General features: G+C 38.7%; 1 protein-coding gene across 2 annotated transcripts in view; it reads right to left on the bottom strand.

Moving 5' to 3' along the window:
* The window catches only part of ITPR2 (inositol 1,4,5-trisphosphate receptor type 2), a 529,852-nt gene that overhangs the window by 413,747 nt on the left and 88,184 nt on the right, over positions 1-27,921 (bottom strand). Inside the window, exons 3-8 of one of the 2 annotated variants that reach the window (XM_021092919.2) lie at positions 11,973-12,088; positions 11,111-11,197; positions 8,804-8,962; positions 3,181-3,279; positions 2,586-2,669; positions 2,157-2,303 (exon numbers count right to left, since the gene is read on the bottom strand). In XM_021092919.2, coding sequence (XP_020948578.2) covers positions 2,157-2,303; positions 2,586-2,669; positions 3,181-3,279; positions 8,804-8,962; positions 11,111-11,197; positions 11,973-12,088 — 692 coding nt within the window. Of the gene's footprint in view, positions 1-2,156; positions 2,304-2,585; positions 2,670-3,180; positions 3,280-7,675; positions 7,781-8,803; positions 8,963-11,110; positions 11,198-11,972; positions 12,089-27,921 lie in introns of those variants that run through there. The other variant, XM_084956514.1, reaches the window with a different exon arrangement.

Below are 27,921 nucleotides of genomic sequence, written 5' to 3'. Positions count from 1 at the left end.
AGAGAATTATTTTGATATTATATTTTTAATTAAAGTTCAGCTCATTTGCATATATATTATACTATCTTGTTTTCTCTCTTTCAATAGTTTGTTACATACCTCATTATCCCTATTTCAATTATGGTGATTTCTCTCTTTTTTTAAATCAGTACAAATAGGTCAATTCTGTTATTACTCCTCCTAATACTAGATATTATCTGAAGGTCCACCATTTTCTTCTGCTCTTTCATTTTCCTGAACTTGTATAAGATGTCTTCTGACCCTATTCATTTTTTTTTTCTTTTTAGAGCCACACTTGTGGTATATGTAAATTCCTGGGCTAGGGGTTGAATTGGAGCAGCAGCTGCGGTCCATGCAACAGCCACAGCAACACCGGATCTGAGCTACATCTGCAAACTATGCCGCAGCTTGCAGCAATGCTGGATCCTTAACCCACTGAGTGAGGCCATGGATCAAACTCACATCCTCATAGATACTAATTAACATTGGGTTTTAAGACCACTGAGCCACAGTGGGAGCTCCCTTGATCCTCTTTTCCTACCACCTCTCTCAAATCCAAATGTATCCACCAAAGACAGGTATAAATACCAAACCTTCTAGAGTAGGCACTTACATGTTGATATATGTATCATTCTATTAAGAATTATTGTCCTCTTCTTTCTTCTTTATATTAAAATTCAGGCATTTTATTAATATTTAATCATAAGAATATATAATCAAATAAACTATGAATTTCATTTGAGAACATTAAAAGAACTATAACAACCTATATGCTGTTAATGGGGGGGTGTGTTTGAAATGCTGAGAACTACTGCTATTGGTCTCGATGTCCTAAGTTAAATCAAGATGGAATGGAGAGATGTTGGCTTGTTTGAAGTTAATTATGTATATCTTGTCTCCTCCATTGTACAGAAAGTTCCTTTAAAAAAAAAAAATCCAAACCTTCCATTTTTTTAATTACTCTTAGTGGCATATTTAAGAAAATATCTCTCAAAGGATGAATTCTTAACTATGATTCTCCTCACTCCAATAGAAATGGCATCGCCAGGAGGCACAAATATTCCTTTTGGTGAATACGCATTTGAGAATGCTCACTTACAGTGGGTCCTCCTGCTCCGTCTTAACCCCAATGCCATTTGAGGCCAAGGCCTTCGGTCTGATCAGTCCTGACAACACTTCAAAATGGAATTTTAAAACCCAAGGAGTTCCCGTCGCAGCGCAGTGGTTAACTAATCTGACTAGGAACCATGAGGATGCAGGTTCCATCCCTGCCCTTGCTCAGTGGGTTAAGGATCTGGTGTTGCTGTGAGCTGTGGTGTAGGTTGCAGATGCGGCTCAGATCCTGCATTGCCGTGGCTCTGGTGTAGGCCGGTGGCTACAGCTCCGATTAGACCCCTATCCTGGGAACTTCCATATGCCGTGGAAGCTGCCCTAGAAAAGGCAAAAAAAAAAAAAAAAAAAAAAAAAGCGTTCCTGCTGTGGCACAATAGGATCAGTGGCATTGCTGCAGCACCAGGCCACAGGTTTGATTCCTGGCCCCGGGGCATAGTGGGTTAAAAGATCCGGCATTGTCATTGGTCACAACTGCAGCTCGGATCTGATCCCTGGCTCAGGTACTCCATGTGCCACAAGGCAGCCAAAAAGCAAAATCATATATATGCCCTTATTAAACAAGAAAAGATGAAAGATACCCCTGAGAAGATGGGTAAAGGAAGCAGTAACATTTCATACTAGTCACAGCAGTAAAGAGGTACAAGTTGGTTCAAAAAGTTATTGTTTTATGAATCCATCATAAAGGATGTTTAGGAGCTCCCATTGTGCCTCAGTGGGTTAAGAACCCAACATAAGTGTCCATGAGGATGCGGGTTCGATCTTTGGCCTCGCTCAGTGGGTTAAGGATCTGGCATTGTTGCAAGCTGTGGCATAGGTCACAGATTAGGCTTGGATCTGGCACTGCTGTGGTGTAGGCTGGCAGCTGAGTAGCTCCAATTTGACCCCTGTCCTGGCAACTTCCATGTGCCACAGATGCAGCCATAAAAAGTAAAGTAAAATAAAAGATTAAAAAATAAATGATGCCTATAAAAATAAAACAATCAGCCTAGTGACCTTATCTTTTGATACAGGTATTTATTAAAAGCCAAAAAATATCTACTCACCTCTATTTCCCAGAGTGCTTTAGAACTGGTAGCAGAAGTGGCTGATTGACGCAAAGTTGTACGAAGGAAAATGTGCTGTTTTTTCTCATATTCATCACAAGTCAAAAACTTCTCTTGTTCCGCATGAAACAATCTGACAACATCACCCTAGAAAACAGGTCAAGAAAACTGCATTTCCAACAAAGTCTGGACAACAAACATAAGAAGTAGGTTTCTGGTTTTGCTACTCTAGGCCCTTCCATTTACCCTTGGCTTTCAATGATTATTTATACATTTTCAAATATAGAAGGGAAAATTCAGTGTGCATATTAAGGTTTAGCATTGCATTTTAAACTTAAAACACCAGTGAATACACAGGTCTTGCATCTAGAAGATCAATAAAACTACTGTCAATTCTTCCAGCAAGTGTTCTGTGTAGCACATACTTACTCCTTTCAGTACGTCCTCTCTATAGGAACTGTATTTCATGAATAAAGTAATTTTCCAGCTAGTGTTGCAATTGACAGCATTCACCTATTAATAAAGAAATGGTAAGTTATCAGACTTCAGATTCCTTTTTATACCAGAAATTATTACTTCAATTAGTAGAAGGAGAAAAAAACTTTGGACAACAGGGTATGTACATCAATACAAATACCTTGGAATTTGAGGTTCAAACTATTGCCTTTGGAATGGATAAGCAATGAGATCCTGCTGTATAGCACTGGGAACTATACCTAGTCACTTTTGATGGAGCATGATGGAGGATAATGTGAGGAATAGAATGTATATATGTATATGTGAATGGGTCACCTTGCTGTTCAGTAGAAAATTGACAGAACAGTGTAAACCAGCTATAATGGAAGAAAATAAAAATCATTTTTAAAAAATGCCTTGGAAGGGCCATCTAAAATTTACATGTGTCTTAGGGATATTAACTAGCATGACTGGGCTTATACTTATGAAACTAATGAAAGAAACAAAAGGACTTTTTTTCTCTCCTGAAAAAAACCTGCAAAGTGATTTCCTTTCCTCCAAAACTTACCTCTTTGCACCCTGGATTATCGAGAAGCTCTATGTTGCTGGCATGTAGTGGCTGTCCTGCATTCACGGGCATCAAAACAACTTTGTCTCCAACAACAATCTAAGGATCAGAAATAAGTGGCAACTGAGACACTGCACAGGTCTTTGCTGCTATAGCGAAAGCTAAAAATAACTGCACAGAAGTCCTTGTTATTGACCTAACATTTGGCCCATTTTTCCTCCATACAAATTTTAGCTCAATCCTTTTTCTCTTTGAGATGAAATAACTTCTGATGAATGATCCTATAATCATGTCCCACAATGACTATCAGTCTGGATTCATAAAGCTGGTGTAGACCCTTTTCTTATTGGTCTCCTATTTCAATTAGAGCTTTCTTAATGTTAGTAAAAAGGGCCATATCCCTCCACAGAGGACCTGATGCCATGTATACAGGACATATAAAGAGTAAATGCATTTGCCACAAAAAAACAATCTGCCTAATCATTAGAACTGCTTCAAGTGCAAATAGGAAATCTTATACATTAGGATTATCTCTGGGATTAAAAACAAATCTTCTTTTTTCTTTTTAGGGCCACACATGCAGCATATGGAAGTTGCCAGACTAGGGGTCGAATCAGAGCTGCAGCGGAGGCCTATGCCCCAGCCACAGCAACATAGGATCTGAGCCACATCTGTGACCTATACTACAGCTTGCAGCAATGCTGGATCCTTAACCCACTGAGCGAGGCCTCAGAGGATCAAACCTGCATCCTCATGGAAACTATGTTGGTTCTTAACCTGATGAGCCACCATGGGAACTCCACAAATCTATTATTTTTTATCTTCTCCAGAATCTTAGAAATGTATTAAACATTCTCATGTTACCCTGAGTCAGGAAATGCAGAATTAGGTATGACCTTGTAGGAGTACGATTATAATTTGGGCCTTGGGCACCTGGTTCACTTTTATCTTAAACATCCATCACTAATGTGGCCCCTTAAACCTGGTGCTCATTTTTAAAGAAAAATTAAAATTTGTTACAGGAAAAGTGCTCTAAAGAAGTAAATCTCCATTGATTTTTTTTTATTAATGCTATCATTAACAATATCTGCTTGAACTTCAAGTATTTTTATTCATAACTCAAATTGTGTGGAAAAGAAATTATGCTTTCTTAATGATAGTAATGATAATAATGAACAGTTATTAAATAGTTATTAAAGTTACTTTTGTTGTTCAGCTCCATTAGAAGACCTATTACTCTAGTACCTCCACTTTCCTTCACAGAATTGCTCAACTCAGAAATGAAAACCAGCACTTTCCTTTGCATATTTTATATCAACCAAATATTAGAATGGATTAATAGAGAACTGAAAAGCAAACTGGGACTCAGACAAAAAAATAACAGAATGTCTTCTCCATGGATCTGAACCTAAACCAAGACTTTAAGAAACACAATTTCATATTTTCAATATAAATTAGACTTTAATAAAGTATATACTACATTTATCTATAGTACTCTGCACTATTATTTGAAGATTCAAATGGGATAGAGAAGCCTCAAACTCACTAATTGAGCAAAAGAAGAGTATTCTTTGGTTTGCAGAAACAGCTTCTATTATTTATAGGACTGGTCTCTATTCACCATCCTGCTTTGCAAGTCATTATCAGGCAGGTGCTCTGACTCAAAAAGACCCATCACAGAAGCTCTCTATATGTCCACATAAAGAATAAAAAAATCATCAGGAAACCATGTTGAGAAGATAAGGGGGCAGAGCTGGTCTATATTTGGTGGGGGTGGAGAGGGAGAGGGAGCAGAAGCATATGCATAGGAAAGAGTCCTAGGGGTCAACTGTGTAAGAGAAAAGTAGAAATTGGGGACATGGGAAAGAGGATAGGAGAGCGACATTTCCTAATATATCTTTATATTGTTTTCTATCTTTGAGCCAATTTGAACAATTAAATTATAAACAACAACGACAAAAAAAGTCAACACAGGCATATTTTCAACATCCTCTTCAAAAACAAAAACATGTGTTATTGCACCATGACACCAAGGCAGCTCCCAGTCTCAGAATCTTGCAGAAGCCTGAGTAGTCTTTGATACTATAAACACTGGGACCTGAAACCACATTCTGCCAGTGCTACACCTGGCCGTCCAGCTTCTTAAAGAATTACATTGGGTTCACTATGTCATTCTTATCTGTACTATATAAATATTTGCCAATAAATTGCTATATATAATGACATATTGTAGCTAGATCCTTCCAATTAAAGGAACACTTTTGGTTGTACCTATATTCATGGCTCTAAGTCTTATTATTTTACTATAGCTGTTTGTAAGCTTTGGGTCAATCCTTGTGTTACTTTTACTTCAAAAAAAACACCCGTAAAATCTTATATAATTTTAAGAGACTAGCATATAGCCAAAATGTCACAAACTCCAGGGACTCATAAAATGGTATTTATAAGGAGAATCTAACATTAATCCACTAATCTCCAGTCCTACGTCTTGTTCTTGATAATGGTTTCTTTGGCTACCCGCAATGAATAAAACCTACAAACAAAATGGACAAAGACGTTAATCATAAGATATAAAAAGCACAGTAGGAAGTGACAGGAAGAATTTTAAAGCATGTAAGAAATAGTCTGTATTCTCAGAGAATCCACACCTACTGAGAAAACTTGGTAAATATGGAGCTTGGTAATCTTCTCAGAAGAGCATAGGCCTGGAGCCTGATCCACTGATGGGGTCAGATGCCTTCTGAGAAGCCACAGATTCAATATAGAACTTGAGGGTGAAGTCATTTTCTACCACATCACACTCACCCTAGTGCACAAACATTTTTAAAAACTGCCATTCCAAATGCACTTCTGTTGATTCTATGTAACAGCTATATAAGAGTCACACTGAGATTTTACCGAAAATTAATGCCACTGGCAGCTACCAGTCTTTTGAAGTGGCGCCTGGACTGGTGAAGTGAACACAGCAGTAGAAATCAAACAGCAGGGATCGAGGCCCATCTTTGCTAGAATTCCAAGAGGTCTACTTTCGCAAAACAGCAAAATCGACTTGCTATTTAAAAAGGCGCTTTCCCTAAGGTTTAGGGTTTTTTCCTTGATTGAAAGAATATCTGGCCTTTTCTCGCTTTTAAAATCTATCATCAAGGTAAAGATCTTCTTGGATCAAAGTTGAAAATGAAAAATTAACTACTCAATCGTGGGATGATAAATGAAAATGAAATATTTATGTACTCTGCTCAAGGCTGTCCGCTGTGACCTTCTAACTGAGCAACAACTAGCAAGGACTTCTATACAGCTGAAAGTTAAGGGGTCCATGAATCTATTTTCCCCCAAACCACCCCACAATTCTATAAGATATATGCCAAAGGTGTCCTCAAATAGTAGAAACCATTGATTTTTGAGGATATAAGCATTTTTCTCCCCAAACTATCATCAGCCTCATTCTTACATTTGATTCCAGTCACTGAACATCTTGTGGATACTTACAACCTAAATCACCAACTTCACTAACTGCTAAACAGTAAGAAACTTGAAAATCCTTTAAACCTTGTGATTTCCCCCCTTTAGTTTAATATGCTTCTAAAGAAAATCAATAGCAATTAAACTCCTTGTTATGACATGATAGCCTTTCCAATGGCCTTCAGGAAAACACGGCAGACTTGTATTTTGGAAAAATGCTACCTCTTCCTAGGAAAGAAGATGAGCGTTACAATACAATTACTTATGTGGCAAATATAGGGCTATGGATGTGCCTTTCCTTTCAAAGCAGCCTTAATCACACACAAAAGCTACATAGTGGCAAGCAAAAACAGTGCACTATTTGAGCAAAAAGCCATGTGTAAGGTTGTTTGAGCCATGCTTTACAGAGCACATCTCTATAAGGAGGGCTTCTATATTGCACTTAACAATTACATGTCTGTTTTAACCAAGATGGAGTGTTTGGGTGGTAGGTTTTTTTCCCCTTCACAGGCACCCACCCCCAAAACCCAGTACAACTAATTATTTGAAAATAGTTCATTACATTCAACTCTCCTTGACCCTGTAAAGGCACTTGGGAGCAGGGAAAGAATAGACAGAATGAAAAAAACAGAACGAATTATTAAAATCCACAGTAATCTTAAGCCTCGATTTATCCCATCATTTCATTGCATCCCTTCAGAGCTCGAGTTCAGGTTTTATTTGTTTTGATGTTTAATTTTCACAGGCCACCTACAAACAGGGACACTGCTCAGAGGGGTGCTGGAAAAGGAAATAAGCATTACAAAATAGGGCATCTGAAGACACAGGTTGTTCATAAACCGCATAAATCAGCCCTTGAATAACTGAGAGTTGATTGTAATTAACTACCAACTGAAATTAAAATGTATGTCATGCTCACAGCATACATCACTTGATGCCAAAAGAAAAAAAAAAAGTCAAACTTATTTTTAAGGAATCAGACACAGGATTTAAAGTGCATTACATTCCTGCATGCCATGCTGCTCCCAAACCTTACCTAAGGAGGATATCATCAGATAATCTATTAACCAATTTAAACCATGAAGCTTGCATCCTGTGGAACTGAATTTGGACTTCAAAATTCACTGGAGAAATAAATTCACTACAACAGAAGACATTACGAAGACAAGAAACACCCAATACATTTTAAAATGTCATCACTGTATGGATTGAGAAAACTGTCAGAATAATCACACTTTTATATTGCTTTGAATTTTTAATGCTAATTTTTCAAAATCTCAACTATTTTTCTTGATAACCTGACCCAGTATTTGTAAAGCATTTGATTTATGAAAGTTATTCAGTATTTGGTGTCAATCAGAATTTATTAAGCACCTCCCATATGCCAGAGACTGTCACCTGCTACTTCATTTGCTACACACAAAAATATCTAACTATGGATCCTACTGAATCATTCCATGTAATTTTTATTTTCTCTACTCTATGAAGTAGCAGAAAAATATTTTAGCAACTACTAAATTTCACAATACACCATGATCATATTGTACAGCATATTTAAATGCTGTCAACAATGAGCTACTGCCAATCTATAGCTCCCCATGCATTACACTGTAACTGGCCACAGAGACAGTAAATGAAATATTGTCATGATTCACTGTGCTACTCTATTCATTCAAAAGGGGAGACACCTTCTAAACACTGCTCTTTTCCCTTATAGCCATGCTCCCTCCTGATTAGACAGAGAAGCAAACTCTGCCTTTCCCTTAAAAAAAAAATAATAATAATAATAATAATCAGCCAACATTAACTTTACTGAAATTCCTTTTGGCTGCAAGGTGATTTTCAATTGTCTGATCTTTGTCTTTTTATGATTCCAGACTGTAACTTGTGCTCTAAATAAATGCTACCTATTAAGGAAATTAACATATAAAACAGGTATTGAAAATTGAAAACTGTATTTCCTCTCTTTGTACTTTCTGGATTCTCTATGATTAAGAACTCTTGTATTTAAGAATGCATGAATGTATATAAATGTATGACTGGGTCACTCTGCTATACAGCAGAAATTGACACAACCCTGTAAATCAACTATACTCTAATAAAAATTTAAAAAAATGAAAAAAAAAGAATGCATTGCTTTTCTCTTCATCTTGTATTTACATACATTGTCACCCTCACTTCTCAGCTTCCAGAAGGGATGAATATAAAACCAAGACCCTTCATTTCCTGCAGCATCCAAGGACACACGCATGGCATTCTTCTCCAGTAAAGCGGGTAATCTCTTGTTGACAGTCAGATACTTGTTGCTTTTTATATGCAGTAGCTGTAGGAGAAGGATATGGATTACCACCTTTGTTCTTTGATCTCCTCTGTTAATCACATGTATATGTTTACATTTATATCATGTGCCCACGTAACACAGCTCACAGCTCGGGTTAGAGATGAAACAAAGAAACTCCTTGCCAACTCCACACTCACCACCATTCCAAGCTGACACTCTTTGGATTCCTCCTCACCTCCACCCCCAATTCTGTTTCATAATGAAGTGAGCACATGAGAAAAACAAACCAGGTCTCTGAATGACTTTCATCTATGGAAAAATAACAGGATAAACCCAGGCTTCCCAAAGGAGACCTGGAGGTCCCCTCACCCCCCAACCCACATTCTTTCTCAATTCCTGCCCAGCCGCACAAAGAGAATATACTAAAGAATAACCAAGGAACTGGAAGAATGCACCAACCCATTTAGTATTATTAACCACCCCTGCCCACAGACAGCCCTCGTCCTGGGAGGAGGCAGGCTCCCATGCTAAACAAACTCTGCCACTTCCACGAGGAGACGCCCATCCCGCCCCTTCTCAGACGAGGGCAAAAGCAGCTCTGCTCAGGTTATTTGGACTCCATGGGCAAAACCTTTCCAAGATATTATTCTACTGAGTCAGAAAACTAAAACAAATAACCTTCCCGTCTATTACTACAATCATTTCAAGAAAGAATGGTCATTCTACTATCCACAATATCAGAAGGAAATTATCTCAGAAACCAGTGAAAACCCTGCTAGGCCAACAGCACTCTTTTCGGAATCCACCCTGCTACAGCATTTGGCTCAGCCCCTAACTCACCACGCCAACATTTGCAAGTCAGGTTCTTGACAAGAACATGAGCTCCAATGGCTGGTGCTTAATATTAACCCAAACTTGGTTAAGAGAAACTCAAGTTATGGGGGACCACCCAAGGGACATGCAGCCACTGGATATAACCCATTACTGGATGAACTCAGTTGTCTAGGGAGCCACAGACCCAGGCTCCCTCGTCCCATCAGAGACCTGCTCTGACGGTCCTGTACTCTGGCATTTTGCCATTGGCCAATAACAAAACATCAGAGGATGTTATTTTTCAAAACAGCTCTATGAAACACCTCTTTGTAGTACTTATGGTTAAGGAAGTTGTTAGGACCATTGTTTACTATCTTAAACAGTGTCCTCTTTATGAAAGCTCATTGGAGAGACAGTTTTCTGGTCTTCTTCCTGGGAATGTTTGGGCTTCTAGACTTCTCACTTCAGTTCTATGTACAGTGCTTTTATGTGAAGGCTGCAATATTTGATGCCCTTCTAGCTAAGTGGGCAACCGTAAGGCTTCTAATCAAAGTCTACCTGCCCTTACAACACAGATTTTATAAACACACCTGGCCCTGGACTTCACTTTATTCATATTCATTATCTTCCCTTTGATCCAGTTGCTTTATTTTTTTCTATTTTATCTTTTTATGTGGAATGTATTTTTGAAAATGCCTTACATTCTTTTTGGTACAAGGTGAGACACATATTAACCATCCAAGTACAAAACTAAGAGATCTAGGAGGAGCACCAGATGGGGATGTAGCTGAGACAAATCAGAGTGCCTAACTGAAATAGATTTAATAACAACTCAAGGACAATTCCCATCTAAAAGGACAATTTGATTTTTGGATGCAAACTGCTATATTTGGAATGGATGGGCAATGGGATCTACTTTACAGCACAGGGAAATGTGTGCGATTGGGTCACTTTGTTGTACAACAGAACTTGACGAAACATTGTAAATCAAATATATTTTAATAATAGCAAAAAAATAAAAAATAAAAGGATAATTTGAAAACTTCCTACAAAATGAAAGGATAAAGCCTCATACATCACCTGTTAGTCTCATTGTTTCTAAAGGACTATTTTATTACAGGTCTTCCCCATCGTCTTCCTTCTGATTTAATAATCTGTGCATACATCTAGACAGGCTTCTTTATGTATATTCACCAGATATATTTATACAGAATGGTGTGCTGAATATTAACTGAAAATCTCACACTGTCTATATAATTTCCCACCAAAGAACAAATGATGACGTCCTCAAATTTTAATGCAGTTTGGCATTCCTACCAAAAGTAAATTATCCATAAAATATTCACCTCTTTTAGGAGAAAGTAAATAGACACTTACTTGTATAACATTACTGTATTTCACAATTTCTCCCAACAGTTTCTTATTCTCTGACTCATTTTGTTTTTGTTCCAGTTCTGCAGCATGCTGTAAAATGATTATCAAATATTTAGTGTGGAAGCATAGTAAACAGAGCACAATAATTGACAAAGAAATGAGGTTTATTTTAGGAACAAAGACAACCACGACTAAAATAGGCTGGTTGCTTTACTCTTGGTGCTTCAGGAAAGAGAGACAATAATTAAATATGTGATTATAACATGTGATAATCCTCTCAGTTTAAGGCTGAAATGTAGCCAAAAATATTTTGGGATACTTTTATGTTGGAAATTTCAGAAAGCACTAGGCACGTTGGTCCTCTAATGTTACTTTCAGAGAGAATATTGCTAGAGAAACCAAATATAGTAGGTAATTTTCAAAAGCCTGAAAATACCGTTTCCATTCTTAGAGTAACAGGAATTTCAATGACACAAATTAAGTTCTATGAAGTTGATACTCAGGCCAAATCAGAAACAATAGACTTAATTTTTTTCCAATAGTCTTTCAAAAAAATTAGGGCCCATGCCAAGTAAAACATAACTGGATGTGATATTCCTACAGAGATTTCATATTGGTTTTTAGTGTGATGTGAATATTTGAATTAGTCTGACACGTCCTGATAAAGAGCAGAAATGTATTATCTACACACCAGGAAATCAGTATTCACACCCTATAACTTAAAAATCCTTTGACTTGCAATGTGCTGCCACATCTATTCTGAATCTCAGTGTATCAAATGAAATCACTAAGCTACGAAATAAATCTTTTGTTATTGCTGTACTTGTTCTAGTCTAAGCCGGACAGATGGAAGGCTGGCCCTTACCTGTAATTTCTTCAGCAAGGCTGTCTCTGTGTGGTTCCCTTGTTTAGCTTGCTTGGCTTTCCAATATTGTTTCTGTGCAGAATATCGGTTCATAGGGCACACCTTAAAGAGGCAGTCTATGACAAACCAACAAATGAAAACACTGTAACTAGGGAGACCAGCATTTCTTAGATTTCCCTTATAGCCTAGCTTTGGGATCTTGGAATCCCTGAGTATAAATAACATTTAAACATCATCTAGTCCATACCCCAATCAACTCTTAAATCCCCCCCCATAACATCCTTTTCAAATGATTATTTAGCCTGTTAAAATACCACCTTGTTTATTAGTATAGGGTTTTCAAAGGAAACAATAGCTAGTGTAATTTATAAAGAAATCAAACCAATGTATTCCTTTTAAAGCACTTCTTAATCATAATGAGGTACCTGGTCTTAGAAAATCAATTGAATGAGATTAGTGTCTGTCACTGCCTTATCTGACCCTGCACAATTAATTACTTATTCACAATAGGTATCTTTGACAGCCAAAGTGATGCAAGCAGTGGAAACAATCACAGTAACCCATTTCATCCACCCATTACCCAAGTTTCCACATTCCTGGGGTGAATATGGTGTGGAAATAGGAGACCCAGGGTGTTATAAGGGAAAAACAAAATAAAACAACAAAAAACTAAACCAAGATTTTAGTCCTAAATCTACCGCTAATATCAAGTTAGGAAATCATAGTGGGATAATATAATTAGTGATATCTCTTAAGTCAAAAAGCAAAATATATTTCTTCTGTGTAATAAGGAAAATGGAAGTCTATCTAAACAATGCTTGCATATGGTAATGATTTTATACTTTGTGGAAAAGACTACAATCTAGAATAAAGGTCAATTCCCAAAATTCTATTAACAAAGAAGTATTGACATAAAGGATTCAAATATTATTTTCATTTTTCTCACAAAAAATAATAATTCTATATAACAAATTTATCTTGTTTTGATGTGTTAATATTATAATCTTTTGCATTTTTAAAATATGTTTCACAAAATAAAATTCATTCAACTCAAATCTCCATTTTAGCTACATTCTTGACTACATTATATACAGGCTCACTCTCTTATTCTCCTTAAAAGTAATCATAAAACTAAATGAGACTTGATTTGTTTTCAAATCTCACTTACTTACGCCTCTAATGACACACATGATCAAGAAATATGACTAAATTTTTGTAAGGACTTCTTAAAATTAAATAATGACTTTTTTCCCTTTAGCTTGTAATCACAAACACAAATTCTGTTGATTGCCTCCTGCCTACACATATGGAGCTCTAGAAAACATTATTAACTTCCAGTCTAAAAGTTATTGATGTGGGAGTTCGCATTGTGTCTCAGCAGGTTACGAACCCAACTGGTACCCGTGAGGATGCGGTTTTGATCCCTGACCTTGCTCAGGGGGTTAAGGACCTGGCATTGCCGCGAGCTGTGGCGTAGGTCACAGATGTGGCTCAGATCCCACGTTGCTATGGCTGTGGTGTAGGCTGGCAGCTACAGCTCTGATTCAACCCCTAGCCTGGGAACTTCCATATGCTGCAGATGCAGCCTTAAAAAAATTTTTTTTAAATAAATAAATAAAAGTTATTGATGTGGATGAATAAATATTTTATAAGTAGCAGAAAAGAGACACCTTCTAACTGCTGAAAGTATGTTGGGAGAGGGTCGTAACTGCAATATGATACAGGAACCATCACTTGGCAAAAGCCTTATAACTAGAAAGCCTTATAACTAGACCTGAAAACTGTTTTCCTTGGCAACATATTTAATAAGTCCTAGAAAATATGTCCTATATATTAGTATCTACAAAGAGAATAAACACTTTTTTTCAAGTACACATATGGAGTTTGTTCACAGATATCTCCAAAACAGCACTCCCAGTTTAATTCAGCAGACTATTTTGACTGTCTTATATTAGGCAAGTGGACATCCTCTACATTGTATAGTTCAGCAAAAACCCAAGTCCATATTCAAGTAGAACCAAACTCTATAATCTGCAGTCTCTACTTCTGACTTCATTTATCTATGAAAAGAGAGGGGGAAAAAATGTGTGCTCCATTACTTCAAATTCCATTACTTAAGTTCATTAGAAAATGGTCTTGGACAAAGACAATATTTTCCCGAAATTCTAGACCATCCCAGGAGCACTCCTAGTGAGTGGTATCCTTGGGTAGCTAGCAAAGAAACCGGGTGTCATGGGCCTCATCATCCCAACTAAAGTGATTGGGAAGTGAAGCCAAACAACCAGCCAACTAGAGTTTTCTGGTTAGATTGCCTCTGGGTGCTAAGACTCGGATCCTGTCCTCAGAAAGCCCTCCATATAGTGGGCAAAATGGGCATCTGCTGTGTGCCAATGTTTCACAACAGAGCTGTGGAGAAGGTGCTGGGGGCTCAAAGATGCGTATGATCAGCTTCTTCAGGGGAGGCCAGAAAAGTTTCCCCAAAGAAGACACAAGTCAAGAACCAATATTAATTCAGCACACTGGGAGTTCCCTGGTGGTCTAGTGGTCAGGACCTGGACTTTCACCACTGCCTGTGTTCAATCCTTGATCTGGGATTTGAGATTCCACATCAAACCACTGCATGGGATGTGTCCCCTCACCCCCAAGAGGAAATTCAGCACTTCGGCAAAAGGGTTCAAATGCTCAGAGAGGAAGGGAGTTCTCAAAGAGCCCATGGCCAGTACAAGGGCAGAGAAGGATGCCCAGAGAAGGAAAACTCGAGCCCAGGCTTTGACATGAAGTCCAAGAAGCTGGTCTGCAGAGGGGCACATTCTTGGTAAGGAGTATGCCCTTTATCCCATGGGAAATGCCCTGCTCTTACAGGGTTTTCAGCTCTTGGAGCGTATGAGGGTGGTGAGAACACAGCAAGATGCCCAACACAAAAGCCCACTGCCAGCATAATGAGAGTCAGGAAATCTCTGCTTTGGGGCATGCAAGGGAGTTTGAGGGCAGCTGTAGATGTAAAAGGAAATCAGCAGAACCAACAGGCTTAATCTTATCTGTTCATGTGGGATGGGAAGAGAGAGGGAGGACAGCCAAGCAGGCCTCCACCCACTCCCTCAGAGACACTAAGCCTCAGATTTCAAAAGCACTTTCCATTTTCAGGGCCTCAGTTGCATGGTTCCCCTCAGCAATCTCCTCCAGGAGGCATCTTATTTTGTAAATAACCGGTCTGTTTGCATGGGAACTAATATCACAGGTCTATTTTGGTTGATGGGAGGGAACCCAGGGCATGTAAAAGTCAATAAAAATGCTTGTAGTGTTGATAATGGTGTGTGTGTGTGTGTGTGTGTGTGTTTAATTCTCTCTGCCTCCTTTGCAAAACATTTTCAAAAACCTACCGGTCTTGGGCTAGTCACATATTTTGTCTGATTCTAAATAAAGGCATTAGTAAGACCTGCCACGCCTAATTCATAGGGCGGCTGAGATGTGCAAAAAAGACAATCTGTAAAACTACCCTGTGAACTTTAAAGCCCTATTATAAGTGTTAAATGTAAGGTATCATTATTAATATTGCTTCATTCATTCAGCAATAGTTTCACGAAGATCAAGAGGTGACTAAACATTTAGAGCTCTCGGTAAGAAGCATCAAAAGGAGAGTTTTCCGATTAAATCCAAACATAACCCAAATGTGCCCAAGTTCATGGCAAGATGTTCGCCTTTGTAGTTTAAGAGGCCACAATGTGTTTTTTTATACAGTTCTGGAATTCCCTGAAAGAGCATGGCAGGTAGCAGAGGATGCAATCCCCATTACCTTTTAACACATTTAAAATATGCAGAAGCAATCACGAGCATCACCATGGGTACAGCCTTTGACAAAAAGTCCATGTTTCTTTTTTCTTTTTTGCTTTTTTTTTTTTTTGCTTTTTAAGGCCACACCTGTGGCATACGGAAGTTCCCGGACTAGGGATCAAATCCAAGCTGTAGCTGCTGGTCTACACCACAGCCACAACAACTTGGGATCTGAGCCACATCTGTGACCTACACCACAGCTTATGGCAATGCTGGATCCTTAACCCAGTGAGCAATGCCAAGGATCGAACCTGCATCCTTATGGATACTAGTCGGGCTCGTTACCACTGAACCACAACAGGAACTTCCAAAAAGCCCATGTTTCTTGGTATGCAGAAATCCAGCCAATTCAGAGCCAGCCACTATCACAGCCTTTCTCACCCTGCTTCTAGAACAAGCTCACTAGAATCCCTTGGTCTGCTCATTCTAAAATTAGAGATGTATATACTGCTGGGAAAAAAAGGTGAAACCTACTCAGTGTTGTTCATAAACTAGGTAACAACAATCTCTTTAGCATTTTAAGACTCAAAGAATTTAAAAAAAAAAAAAGGTTTGCTTCATACAGCAAACACCAAAAGTACAAATAGAAGGAAATAATCTGAGTTAAAAAAAATTTTTTGACTGCACCCACGGATGTGGAAGTTCCCAGGCCTGGGATTAAACCTGCGCCACAGCCGTGTGACCTGAGCCGCTGCAGTGACAGTGCAGGACCCTTAACCTGCTGCACCACAAGGGAGCTCCAAGTTAATTAAAAAACAAAACAAAACAAAACAAAAAACTTAACCTTAAGACCTGAGGCCAGTGAGTTAGCAAAATTATAGAAGTTTGGGAAATGTTAGAAATTTGACAGAACAGGCTATGTTCAGTCAGGCAATATTATGAAAACAATGTGTTAGGACAGTTTTTTAACAATCGTGGCAGGAAATCAAGCCCCCCAGAAGGTTTCACTGAAAAGTCTGGTGGCATCTTTAACTTGTGAATAAATGCTAGAGGAGGAAAGAAACATGAAAGCCTCTCAAATGGTATGCCGCACATAATCCATGGCATGTAACACTGGAAATCAAGGAGCGAACCTTCCCACATGACTCCCTGTTAAGTCTGGAAGGGAACCAGTCTAAACCTCCACCCAACTAAATCGTCTTGAAATGTTTTACCTTGTACATATTACAAGCACTTCTGAAAATAGTTGTATCTAAGGCAGTTTCTGCACCCCAGAAACTGTCTCTAGGGCTCCATCCAGGGCTAAGATAACTATAAAGTTCAAGTTATATAGTAGCTAGCAATTTCCTTGGGAAATTGTGGGGGGGGGGGCTTTCTGTTTCATTTCTCCTCCCTCCACAAGATGTTGTAAGATTTAAATGAGGCAAGACAGTATTAAACCATCAGCAAATGCCTGTCACAAAGCAGGCACCCAACAAATGGCTCTTTCACGGTAGCTTGTAAAATTACGTCATACGGCTTACAGGGAACGTGGTTGCCAAAAGCTCTATTATCTCTCCACATAAAGAAAGGTGGGGGGGGGGGGGCATCTGGCGCTTTTCTTCTTCTCTTTTTAATATAAACAGGATGGAGCAGAGTTCTATGAAGACAATAGGACCTTCCCAGTGATAAAATGGAAAATGGTAACAAAACTCTCCCCAGGGTAAGGGACAGGCAGACAAGAGGCCACTGGACACTAGCAATTAGAATTCAGAGTTGGTCAGGGGAGAGGTACCATTCATTTGCCGAAAACAGAACTCTAGCTCTCTTTTGGTTTTTCAGTTTCTCTACAAAACACATCCAGAAATACAGTGTGTATAGAGAACTCTTTGTGACTAGGGTGTGTTTTTAAAAGGAGAGTGTTTTGTTTATGGGTGGAAATTTCAAACCAAACACTGACCCCTTTGATCATAGTCAAAGACAAGCATAGAGAGGGTATCTAAGTGGGAAAGTGCCCTCTAGAATGTTACAAAGGCCAAAGAAAATTTATTGCAGGTGTTAGCAAATGTTAAAATGTATCACAACACGTAGATGGGCAACCATGAACTTTGCAGGATAACATCCTCTAGGCAAAAGTCAGCTATTTTACTACTGAAGAGGGAGAGAAATGGCCTTTTGTAATTACAGGCTTGTAGACTACGAAAATGTTAGAACTCGAAAGGGCCCCAGATAAAATCTGACCTTTCCTTTCTCTGAGATAAAAAAGCAAAAATTTAGAGAGTGAATTGCCTTGGTCATTCATGATATAATCTCTAGATTAAAATAAATTATAAATATGAACACGTTCAACCGCACATAGGATGCTTGAAAGCCCTGACATGTGACTGTCTGGCCCCTTGGAGGCAGGGGTAGTAATACCACACTTGGTTTGCTCATTATGGTTTACTGCCATGAAGCACTTCATAAATTCTAAAGAGTACTACATATTGATCATAAGGATCATTTGATCTTCAAAATAAAATTTAGATCCATCAGTGCTCATTTTCATTCCTGTCAATGTATACATTTTAGCTTTAAACGAACCATGAACACTAGACATTAGTAGAATTCATAATCAGAAGATCATAATTATAATTTTTCAACTAATTTTGCCATTCTCAAAGTATCATATTAGTACTGATAATCAAAAAAGTGTAATAAGCATACTGATTCCAAAGCAAAATGCAAGTCTCCAAATCCTATTACACAAACATGAGGTTTGAAAGAAAAGACATGGACGTCAGTTTACACATACATAAATGTGTGTGTGTATACACACAGGCACACACAAACACAAAACTTTTATATATAACATATCTGATGTATTTATTTGTTTTTATTTATAAGTATATAAGATACTTCTATGGTGTCTTCTATATATCAGGGGTTGTCACATTCCCTCATTTAATTCTTCTAAGAAACTTCTGAGGTAAGCATTAGTTTGATAAATGAAGAAAGAGGAACTCTGAACATTTTAAAGATCTAACTTAAAGTCTCAAAACTAGTTTTTAGACTTAATACAGATCAGTCTCTCTCCAAAGCCCATTTTCATAATTTAATAGAAGACATCCTACATTTCTGAAATTAAAACTTAAAAAATACATTTACTTCATATCCAATACAACAGCTATACTTTATAAAAGAGCAGAAAATAACAGTTGGGGAGTTCTTGCTGGGGCTCAGTGGTGACGAACCCAACTAGTATCCATGAGGATGCGGGTTTAATCCTTGGCCCTGCTCAGTGGGTTGAGGATCCAGCACTGCTGTGAGCTGTGGTACAGGGCATGCAGCTGCAGCTCTGATTAGACCCCTGGCTTGGGAACTTCCAAATATCATGGGTGCAGCCCTAATTTAAAAAATTAAAATGAAAATGAAAAATAACAAGAGTTGGCACGAATGTGGAGAAATGGAAACCCTTGTGCATTGCTGGTAGGCATATAAAACAGTGCAGTCACCATGGAAAAAAGTATGGCAACTGCTCAATAGGTTAAACAGAAGATGAGCACAGGATCTAGCAATTCCACTTCAGAGTATACAACAGAATTGGAAGTAGGGACTCAAACAGACACTATACTTATGCTCATAGCCACATTATTCACAATAGACAAAAAGTAAAATAATCCAAAAGTCCATCAAGAGATGAATGGATAAAGAAAACTTCATATACACTTACCATAAAATATTATTCAGCCATAAAAAGAGTAAACTTCTGATACATGCTAAAAAAATACACTTAGGTACATTCACTGAAATTAAAACACACACCATGGTAGTCTAGTTGTCCCTGACTTGATACTCTCAGAAATGCTGAGTTTCTTCTATGAGGACCCAAAATGGTATGAAAAAGAGACTCTCTGAGCATCTGAAACTATAACCTAATAGAAGTAACAAAGCAGCAAACTAGAAATTGTTGGGCAGGGAATTTTATGGCCCCAAGGCCTCTACTTGAAAAGTAATAACTTTCAAATAGCAGAACAACTAAACTCTTCAGACAGGTAAATTAACTTTATAGTGCTAGGCTTTTTAAACCAATTTTAACATGGCAATAATTACTCCTGGCCTAAATTTTTTTTAAGTCGAACACATTTTATGCCAAGTTATAGTTATGCAACGGAGTTATGTAGTATTTGGATTGAAGAACTGCTTGTGGTTCATTGCGTAGCTACTAAATTAACTGCTATTCTCATATGTGAGAACCAAAACAAAAGCAATTTGCTGTGCTAGGTCCCCTGTGAGCAGATATTTGCCCATCAGACAAAAAAGATCATGAAGTCCCAATCATCATATTTTTATAGATTTATGTCCAAGTGAAACTAGCTTTTTGTTGATAACTACAACCACAAAGCATCTATCTCTATAGATAATTTAGAAGTCAATGGACAATAACTTTAGAGCAGTATTTTTAAAATTGTAATTTTGCAAACCAGAGTTCAAGTCAATTTATTTGGCTTCAATCTGCCCTTTTTGAATGGAATGGAATAGAACAGAAAGTGAAGGGATGAGAAGAGAAAGAGAGGACACTGCAATAGCAAGTACTCTTTCCAAGAAACTTGTTTCTGGTGTGTGTGTGTGTGTGTGTGTGTGTGTGTGTGTGTGAGTACATGCTGGATTACAATGTGAAATACAGTATTCCATACTGAGAGTTGCAATTAAAATTGTGTTTGAAGGTCCTTATCCTAAAAGACTGTATCTGTGTACAGGTTAAGATGAAAGGAACTGAATTTAAAAATAAATAAACAAATATATATATATATTTGTTTATTTATTTTTAAATAAATAATATTATTATATATATAATAATATATAATATATATATAATATATATAAAGACAGGAGGAGAGGGGGAAGGGAAGAGAGATGTTGGAAAGGAGGGAAGGATGGAAGAAATGAGGAAGGAAGGAAGGAAAGAAGGGAGGAGGGAGGGAAGGAAGAAAGGAACCCTGTGGTCAAGAGGAGAAAAAACAGAGCCAAGGGGATGTTTTGTTCTGCTCTATAATGACTTTTGAAATTCAGTTTTTATTTTGAGTTAAAATCTATCCTTTTATCAACTGCCCCATCAAATTTCCATATAGGCAATTATAATGAAACAGGAAGATGCCCTTTTAAATATATCTCCCTCCTTTTCACCTCACTCTAGTTGACCTCTATATTTTCTACAGCACCTATCTATCAGATGGTAGCTTTCGTGAGTTAACATATTTGCATGGAACTCTACCTTCAGCACCAATTATCTAGTATAGGAAGAATACTACAATGTGCAGAGGAAACTCCTGCCAAGTTACCTGAGAAATGATCATTCGACTTCTATTCTTTCTCCTCTAAAAATTTTAGTCTTTTTTGTCTCCTATTAAAAGGTAAACACCTGAGAAGGGAACACACTAAGATCTTGGTTCTCAGTTGAAAACTGAAAACTCTATCCAAAATATAATTCACTAGAGTTGCCTTGTGGCACAGCAGGTTAAGGAGCCATCATTGTCACTGCTGTGGCAGGAGTTCGATCCCTGGCCCAGGAACTTCCACAAGCTGCAGGTGTGGCCAAAAATATATATATAATTCAAAAAAATGCAGGCACCCCTATGTTCACAGCAGCACAATTCACAAAAGTCAAGACATGGAAGCAACCTAAATGTCCACTGACAGACAAATAGATAAAGATATATATATATATAAAACTCAGCCATAAAAAAGAATGAAATAGTGCCATTTTCAACAACATGGATGGCCTAGAGATTATCATACTAAGTGAAGTAGTATGTCAAAAAGAGAAAGACAAATACCATATGATATCACTTATATGTGGAATCTAAAATACAACACAAGTGAACTTATCTATGAAATAGAAACAGACTCACAGACATAGTGAACAAACTTGTGGTTGCCAATGGGGAATGGAGGTAGAAGAGGGATGGAGTGGGAGTTTGGGGTTAGCAGATGTAAACTATTATATATAGAATGGATAAACAAGATCCTACGGTATAGCACAGGGAACTCTATTCAATTGCCTGTGATAAACCATAATGGAAACAGAATATAAAAAAACAATGTATACACAGTATAACTTTACTGTACAATAGAAATTAACACAATGTTGTAAATGAACTATATTTCTGGGGGTTTTTGTTTGTTTGTTTGTTTAGGGCCTCACCAGTGGCATATGGAAGTTCCCAGGCCAGGAGTTGGAGCTGCAGCTGCCAGCCTACGCCACAGCCACAGCAACATGGGATCTGAGCTGTATCTGTTACCTACACCACAGCTCATGGCAATTCCAGATCCCCCACCCACTGAGCGAGGCCAGGGATCAACCCTCACCCTCATGGACAGTAGTTGGATTCCTTCCCACGGCACCACAACAGGAACTATATCAACTATATTTCAATTTAAAAAATATTTTTTAAAAAAATGGAAGCTCCATGAGCGTGAGATGAGTTGGTGGAGCAGATCTGGGGAGGCATCTTTTACATTACAATGACCAGGAATAAAATGCTGGAAATGTGTTTATCAAATTTTCAGATGGCACAGACTGAGGAGGAAAAATTAATTTGACAGACGAAAAAAAAACCTAGATTTTAAATAATCTCTATAGGACAAACATCAACACAATTAAATTTGAAACAAACATAAAATTCTGCATCGAAGTTCAGAAAAATTCAACCACTTGAGTATGTGACAGGCTTGAGTTCAACTGAATACAATTAAAGTGACCAACCAGCTCCATGTGCCCAGGACAAGTCTGGTTTATGCCTGTTGCCTGAGCCTAATTATTAACTGTATCCTTTTTCACTTTCAAAAGTGTCCTGGTTTAGACAATAAAGTATACGCTCACCCCAAATATAATAAATGAGTATTGTGATGTGGCAGATGGAAAGCTGAGATAGCCATTTCAGGCTGACTCATGGAAAAGCAGAGAAGCAGGAACACCTCCAGAATATCAGGCTCAATTACACACATCTAGGATGTGGGGCTCAATTATGGCTGCCAAATTTTTTGTTTGTTTGTCTGTTTGTTTTTTTTAGGGTGGCACCCGCAGCATATGGAAGGTCCCAGGCTAGGGGTCGAATTGGAGCTACAGCTGCCGGCCTACACCACAGCCACAGCAACACGGGATCCAAGCCACATCTGCAACCTACACCACCGCTCAAGGCAACACCAGATCCTGAACCCACTGAGAGAGGCCAGATCCTGAGCCCACTGAGAGAGGCCAGGGATCGAACCCACATCTTCATGGATACTAGTCGGTTCGTTAACCACTGAGCCACAGCAGGAACTCTGCCTGCCACGTTTGAAGTGTCACCCTGACCACATACCCTGTATCCAAAGTTGGGCAAACAGGAAAGCAGGCATAATACAGAAAACATGTTGTTTGAGGAACAATGGTAGGAACTGGAAAACACAGCCCTACAGAGACAGAGTAGGCAGCACCTTACTTTACAGTGCTGAAAGTCTACGTGTAAAAGAGAGAAGACATTTTTTCCTCTCCTGATCCAGAATCAATTAGTTCAATGTAAGGAAAGTCTTGCCAGCAACTGGAAAAGTCCAAAAACTACAAATCAATCACAGGCGAGTAGCCATTTACAGTCGCGTTCAGGCAGAGGCAGATGAGAAATGCTTTCAAAGGAATCTTACGTTGGGAAGGAGGCCCCTTCCCACACTACCTTCTGGTTTCTGACGGGAATTGTGGCAGAAATGATGGGCATGAAAGAGTAGCGTTCCTGTGCAGCATTTACTGACCAAAAGTGCATACCACTCATCTGCCTCAGCCGTGGTTATCACACTGTGGCTTGATTCGGCATCTCACTGTTAGAGAGACCAGGAAATTGCAGCCCTGGACCTTAAAAGCCTCCTCTGACTAAATATTTGTCGGTGTCGGTATCAGGTTAAAATACTCAAAGTTAAAGCTTGGTGTACACATCCATTATTATTACTTCCAACTGTACATTCCAGATGAACAAATACAGTTGTGTTTATATCTCGGAGTTTCAGGAGCATGATGTTTGTTGTGATATTTTATCGCTTAAGATTTTCTAATTTCATAAGATACTCTCAGGTGAAAAGAAGGTGAAAAGAAAACCAAAGTGAAAAAATGATACCCAAGAAACACCCTTTCCTGGCAAAACTGATGCACGCACAGACTCTAATATCAGCTAACACCACTAAGCACTAGGATGAGAGCTTCACGTGGATTCTTTAATCTTCTGAGAAGAATGAGAGATAGGTCCTACTACTATTCCCACTTTACAGGTGGTGAACATGGAGCAGGAAGGTTCGGTTCTGCCCAGGGTCATAGACTGAAGCAAGTGGCAGAGCCAGGATTCAAGCGCACATGACTAACTTCAGAGTCTGTGCTTTTATATACAAAAGGAGAGGCCACACGCAGCTCAGCTATTTTGCATGTTTAAAAGTCAGGGCAGTAAGATTTCAAAGATTTGCGAAGTGGCAGAAAGGGCAGACTTCCAGGAAACAGGCTGGACATGAGAAGTAGGAAACTGAGGTGACAGGATAGCTGCTGCAGGAGACAGGACAGGGGAAATCAAATCAACAGGGAGGCATTTTCTTCTCCCTGCGTGTTTTTCTCCTCTTTCATCCTGTTTCTTCTTTTTCTTTTTTTTTACATATAATGATTCTTATTTTCTCCCTTATAGCTGGTTTACAGTGTTCTGCCAATTTTCTACCGTAAGCAAGGTGACCCAGTAACACATACATGTATAGATTATTTTTTCTCACATTATCAGGCTCCATCATAAGTGACCAGACATAGTTCCCAGTGCTATACAGCAGGATCTCATTGCTAATCCATTCCAAAAGCAATAGTTTGCATCTATTAACCCCAAGCTCCCAATCCATCCCACCCCGCCTCCCCCTTGGCAACCACAGGTCTATTCTCCACATTCTGTTTTTTCTTTTTCCTCCTCCACAACTGTTAAGTTTTTTGTCCTATTCCTCCATATCTTAAGTTCTTTCTCATTCCATCTCTCTTTTTGGTTTTGTCAAGTTCTTTCCTTTTTGTTAATCATCTTCTTCCTTTTACTCTCATGCTACACTTTCCCCAATATCTCCTTTATCTCTTCTCTGAACTTTCTCTTTTCTTTTTTTCTTCTTTTCTCTTCTTTACATGATTACAAAGTTGTGCTTAAGGTTCATTATGATTTTCCTTGGATAAAGTTCTATCTTTTGTTTCAAATAAAAACAATTGAACATTTCCTTATCAAAGCCCAGCTTAAAATCAACTTGCAAAAGCAAAACATAAATCTAACAAAGGACTCGGGTCCAGGATACAGAAAGTACATTTACAGCTCAATAAAAGAAGGCAAATAACCCAACAGATATAAAGAAACACTTCACCAAAAACAGATATATGAAAGGCCAATAAAGACAGGAAAAGATGCTCAACATCATTGGCGATTAGGGAAATGAAAATTGAAACCACATTAAATACCACTATGCACCCACTAAAAAGGCTAAATTAAGAAAGAATGACAATACCCCATGTTGGCGAGAATGTGGAGCAACTGGAACGCTCATACATAGAACACACATACCTATATACAAACTCTCATTCATGGTATGAATGCAAACAGTTCAGCTACTTCAGAAAACATTTTGGTAATTTCTTGAAAAGTTAAACATACACTGAACATATGATGCAGCAATCCCCATTCCAAGGTCTCTACTCAGAGAATTAAAACACACGCCCACACAAAGCCTCTTATGCACATGTTCCTATCAGCATTATTCATAATAGCCACACCAATAAAAAAGGGAAACAACCCAACTCTAAATGTGGTAATATATCCATACAATGGAATACTACTTAGCCAAAAAGAAAAAAAGGACTGAACTACTGACACACACAAGAGCATGACTAAATCTCAAAAACATAAACTAAGTGAAAGAAATCAGAATCCAAAGACTATTATGTGATGTCATTTATATGAAATTCTAGAAAAGGCAAAACTAGAGTATCCAAAAGAAAGTCTAGCACTGGTTTGCCTAGCACTGGGGTGTGGACAAAGATTGACTGCGAAAGGGCAAGGAGAATTTTTAGGGGGTGATAAAAGTATGATGAGAGTGTTGGCTGCATAACTGTCTACATTGACCAAAGCTCATTGAACTGAGCATTGAAAATGGGTGAACGTTATTATATGTAAGTTATTGTGCAATAAAACTGAAAAAAAAAACTTACTTGATTTGTAGATAGTCCTCAATTGCTTACTTTTCTATGGTTCAGTGGTGTCCCATAAATATTAAGATAAACTCTGAGGACATAATAAGGATTTGTTTTTGTTGTTTGGGTTTTGGTTTTCTTGGTTTGGGAGAAAGACTGGGTGATTTGTTGGCTACGTAACAGGATCCAGCTGCCTTCCCTGTACCTGGCAGCTCACACACATACTTAGTGATTTACTGATAAAGGCACACCCAGGGGTGCAGCGGGGAGATCTGGTTAAACTTAGGCAAATTTTCCTAAACATGGCACGAAATAAAACTGAAGCTTAAGCCACACTTTCATTTCAATTTGGAGAAAAGTACAGCCTGGAATACCTTGTCCTACCTGAAAGTGAGGAAGCCAACACAGACTACTGAGTCACGGCAAAAGGACCTGAAGAGGCTCCCACTGAACAAGGGTGAGGCTATTTGAGCATAAAAATTAATGACTCAATTGGATGCAAGCACATTAAAAACGTTAAAATCCATGAGTTCACAGTTCTAAGGAAAACACTTACTGGAGGTCAACTCATTACTCTAAATATGAGTTCAGTAAAAGGAACTAAGCATTAAAAAAGAAAGAGAAAAGAGGAAAGTAAGTCAGCACACACATAGCATGTAGGCAGATGCAGGTCTGTGCTGCCCTGGAAGGTGAAAGAAGTAAGTTGCACGACACTGTGGAGTGGAATCTCAGTATTGTAAAAACAAAGACAGGTATGCTTTTGTATACTTGATAAAAATTCCAAGAAGAGGAGTTCCTGTCGTGGTGCAGAGGAATCGAATCCAACTAGGAACCGTGAGGTTGCGGGTTCAGTCCCTGGCCTCGCTCAGGGAGTTAAGGATCCGGCATTGCTGTGAGATGTGGTGTAGGTCGCAGATGGGGCTTGGATCTGGCGTCGCTGTGGCTGTCATGTAGGCCGGCAGCTGTAGCTCTGATTCGACCCCTAGACCGGGAACTTCCATATGCTTTGGGTGCAGCCCTAAAAAGACCAAAAAAAAAAAAAAAATTCCAGGAAGATAAATTATTAACCCCGAGGATGGACATGGGCATTGCAGAGGAGGGAAAGTGATTTTTACTTCGTGTTTTTTATTACTTTTGTAAAAACTGTAAGCCAATATTTTTTTTTCTTTTTTCAGCTACACCAGCAGCATGTGGAAGTTCCCAGGTAGGGGTTGAATCAGAGCTGCAGCTGAGGCCTACACCACAGCCACAGCAGAATCCAAGCTGCATCTGTGACCTACACTGCAGTTTGCGGCAACAACAGATCCTTAACCCACTGAGCTGAGGCCAGGGATTGAACCTGCATTCTCACAGAGCCTACTTTGGGTTCTTAATCCACTAAGCCACAATGGGAACTCCTATTTTGAATGCAAAACTTTTCACTTTTCCAAGAAAAAGATCTAATTTATTATGGACTACTTAATTGTCAGCTTCATTTAGTCCACACACGTTCTTTTCCATGGAACTCTGCATTTGGTTGGCACCCAATTATTCACCCACTAAGAAAATGTGTGACAGGAAACTGGCCCAGGGTGAGGAGAGGAAGGCTCCTGGCGAGGGAGGAGGCCAGAGGTGTGCGTCTCACTTGAATGATAGCTGTCCCTGTGGCCAGGGTGATGCCTTCTCTGCCCGGGCATGTCCAGTTCAGCTGCAATGTATCCTTTTGAATCTCCAGTTGGAGTTTAACAGGAGTGGTGAAGGATACAATTAGAAAAGTTCTCAAATGCTAGCAGAACTGCACAAATGAGGACTCCCCACAAATGACAGCGATTTTTCTATGTGCTAGCAATTCTTATCTCTTTTGCCAGCAAGGTCAGCATCTCCAGCATCTCCTTACTAGCCAGTTTTACCTCTATGAATATATGGTCCTTCCTCTGTGTACATCGATTGACAGTGACAGCTTGGAATAGAAGATCTTAAAGAGGAAGGGGAAGGCTGAAGAGGGTTGCAATTTTTAAG

Source organism: Sus scrofa, chromosome 5 (assembly GCF_054392235.1).
Source record: "Sus scrofa isolate SSC_HxYL_T2T_F1_AM1 chromosome 5, Sscrofa_HxYL_maternal_Yorkshire_Landrace_v2.0, whole genome shotgun sequence".
Taxonomy (NCBI): domain Eukaryota; kingdom Metazoa; phylum Chordata; class Mammalia; order Artiodactyla; family Suidae; genus Sus; species Sus scrofa.
Note: the sequence above shows the minus strand (reverse complement) of the source record. Positions and strands in the feature narration are given on the sequence as shown.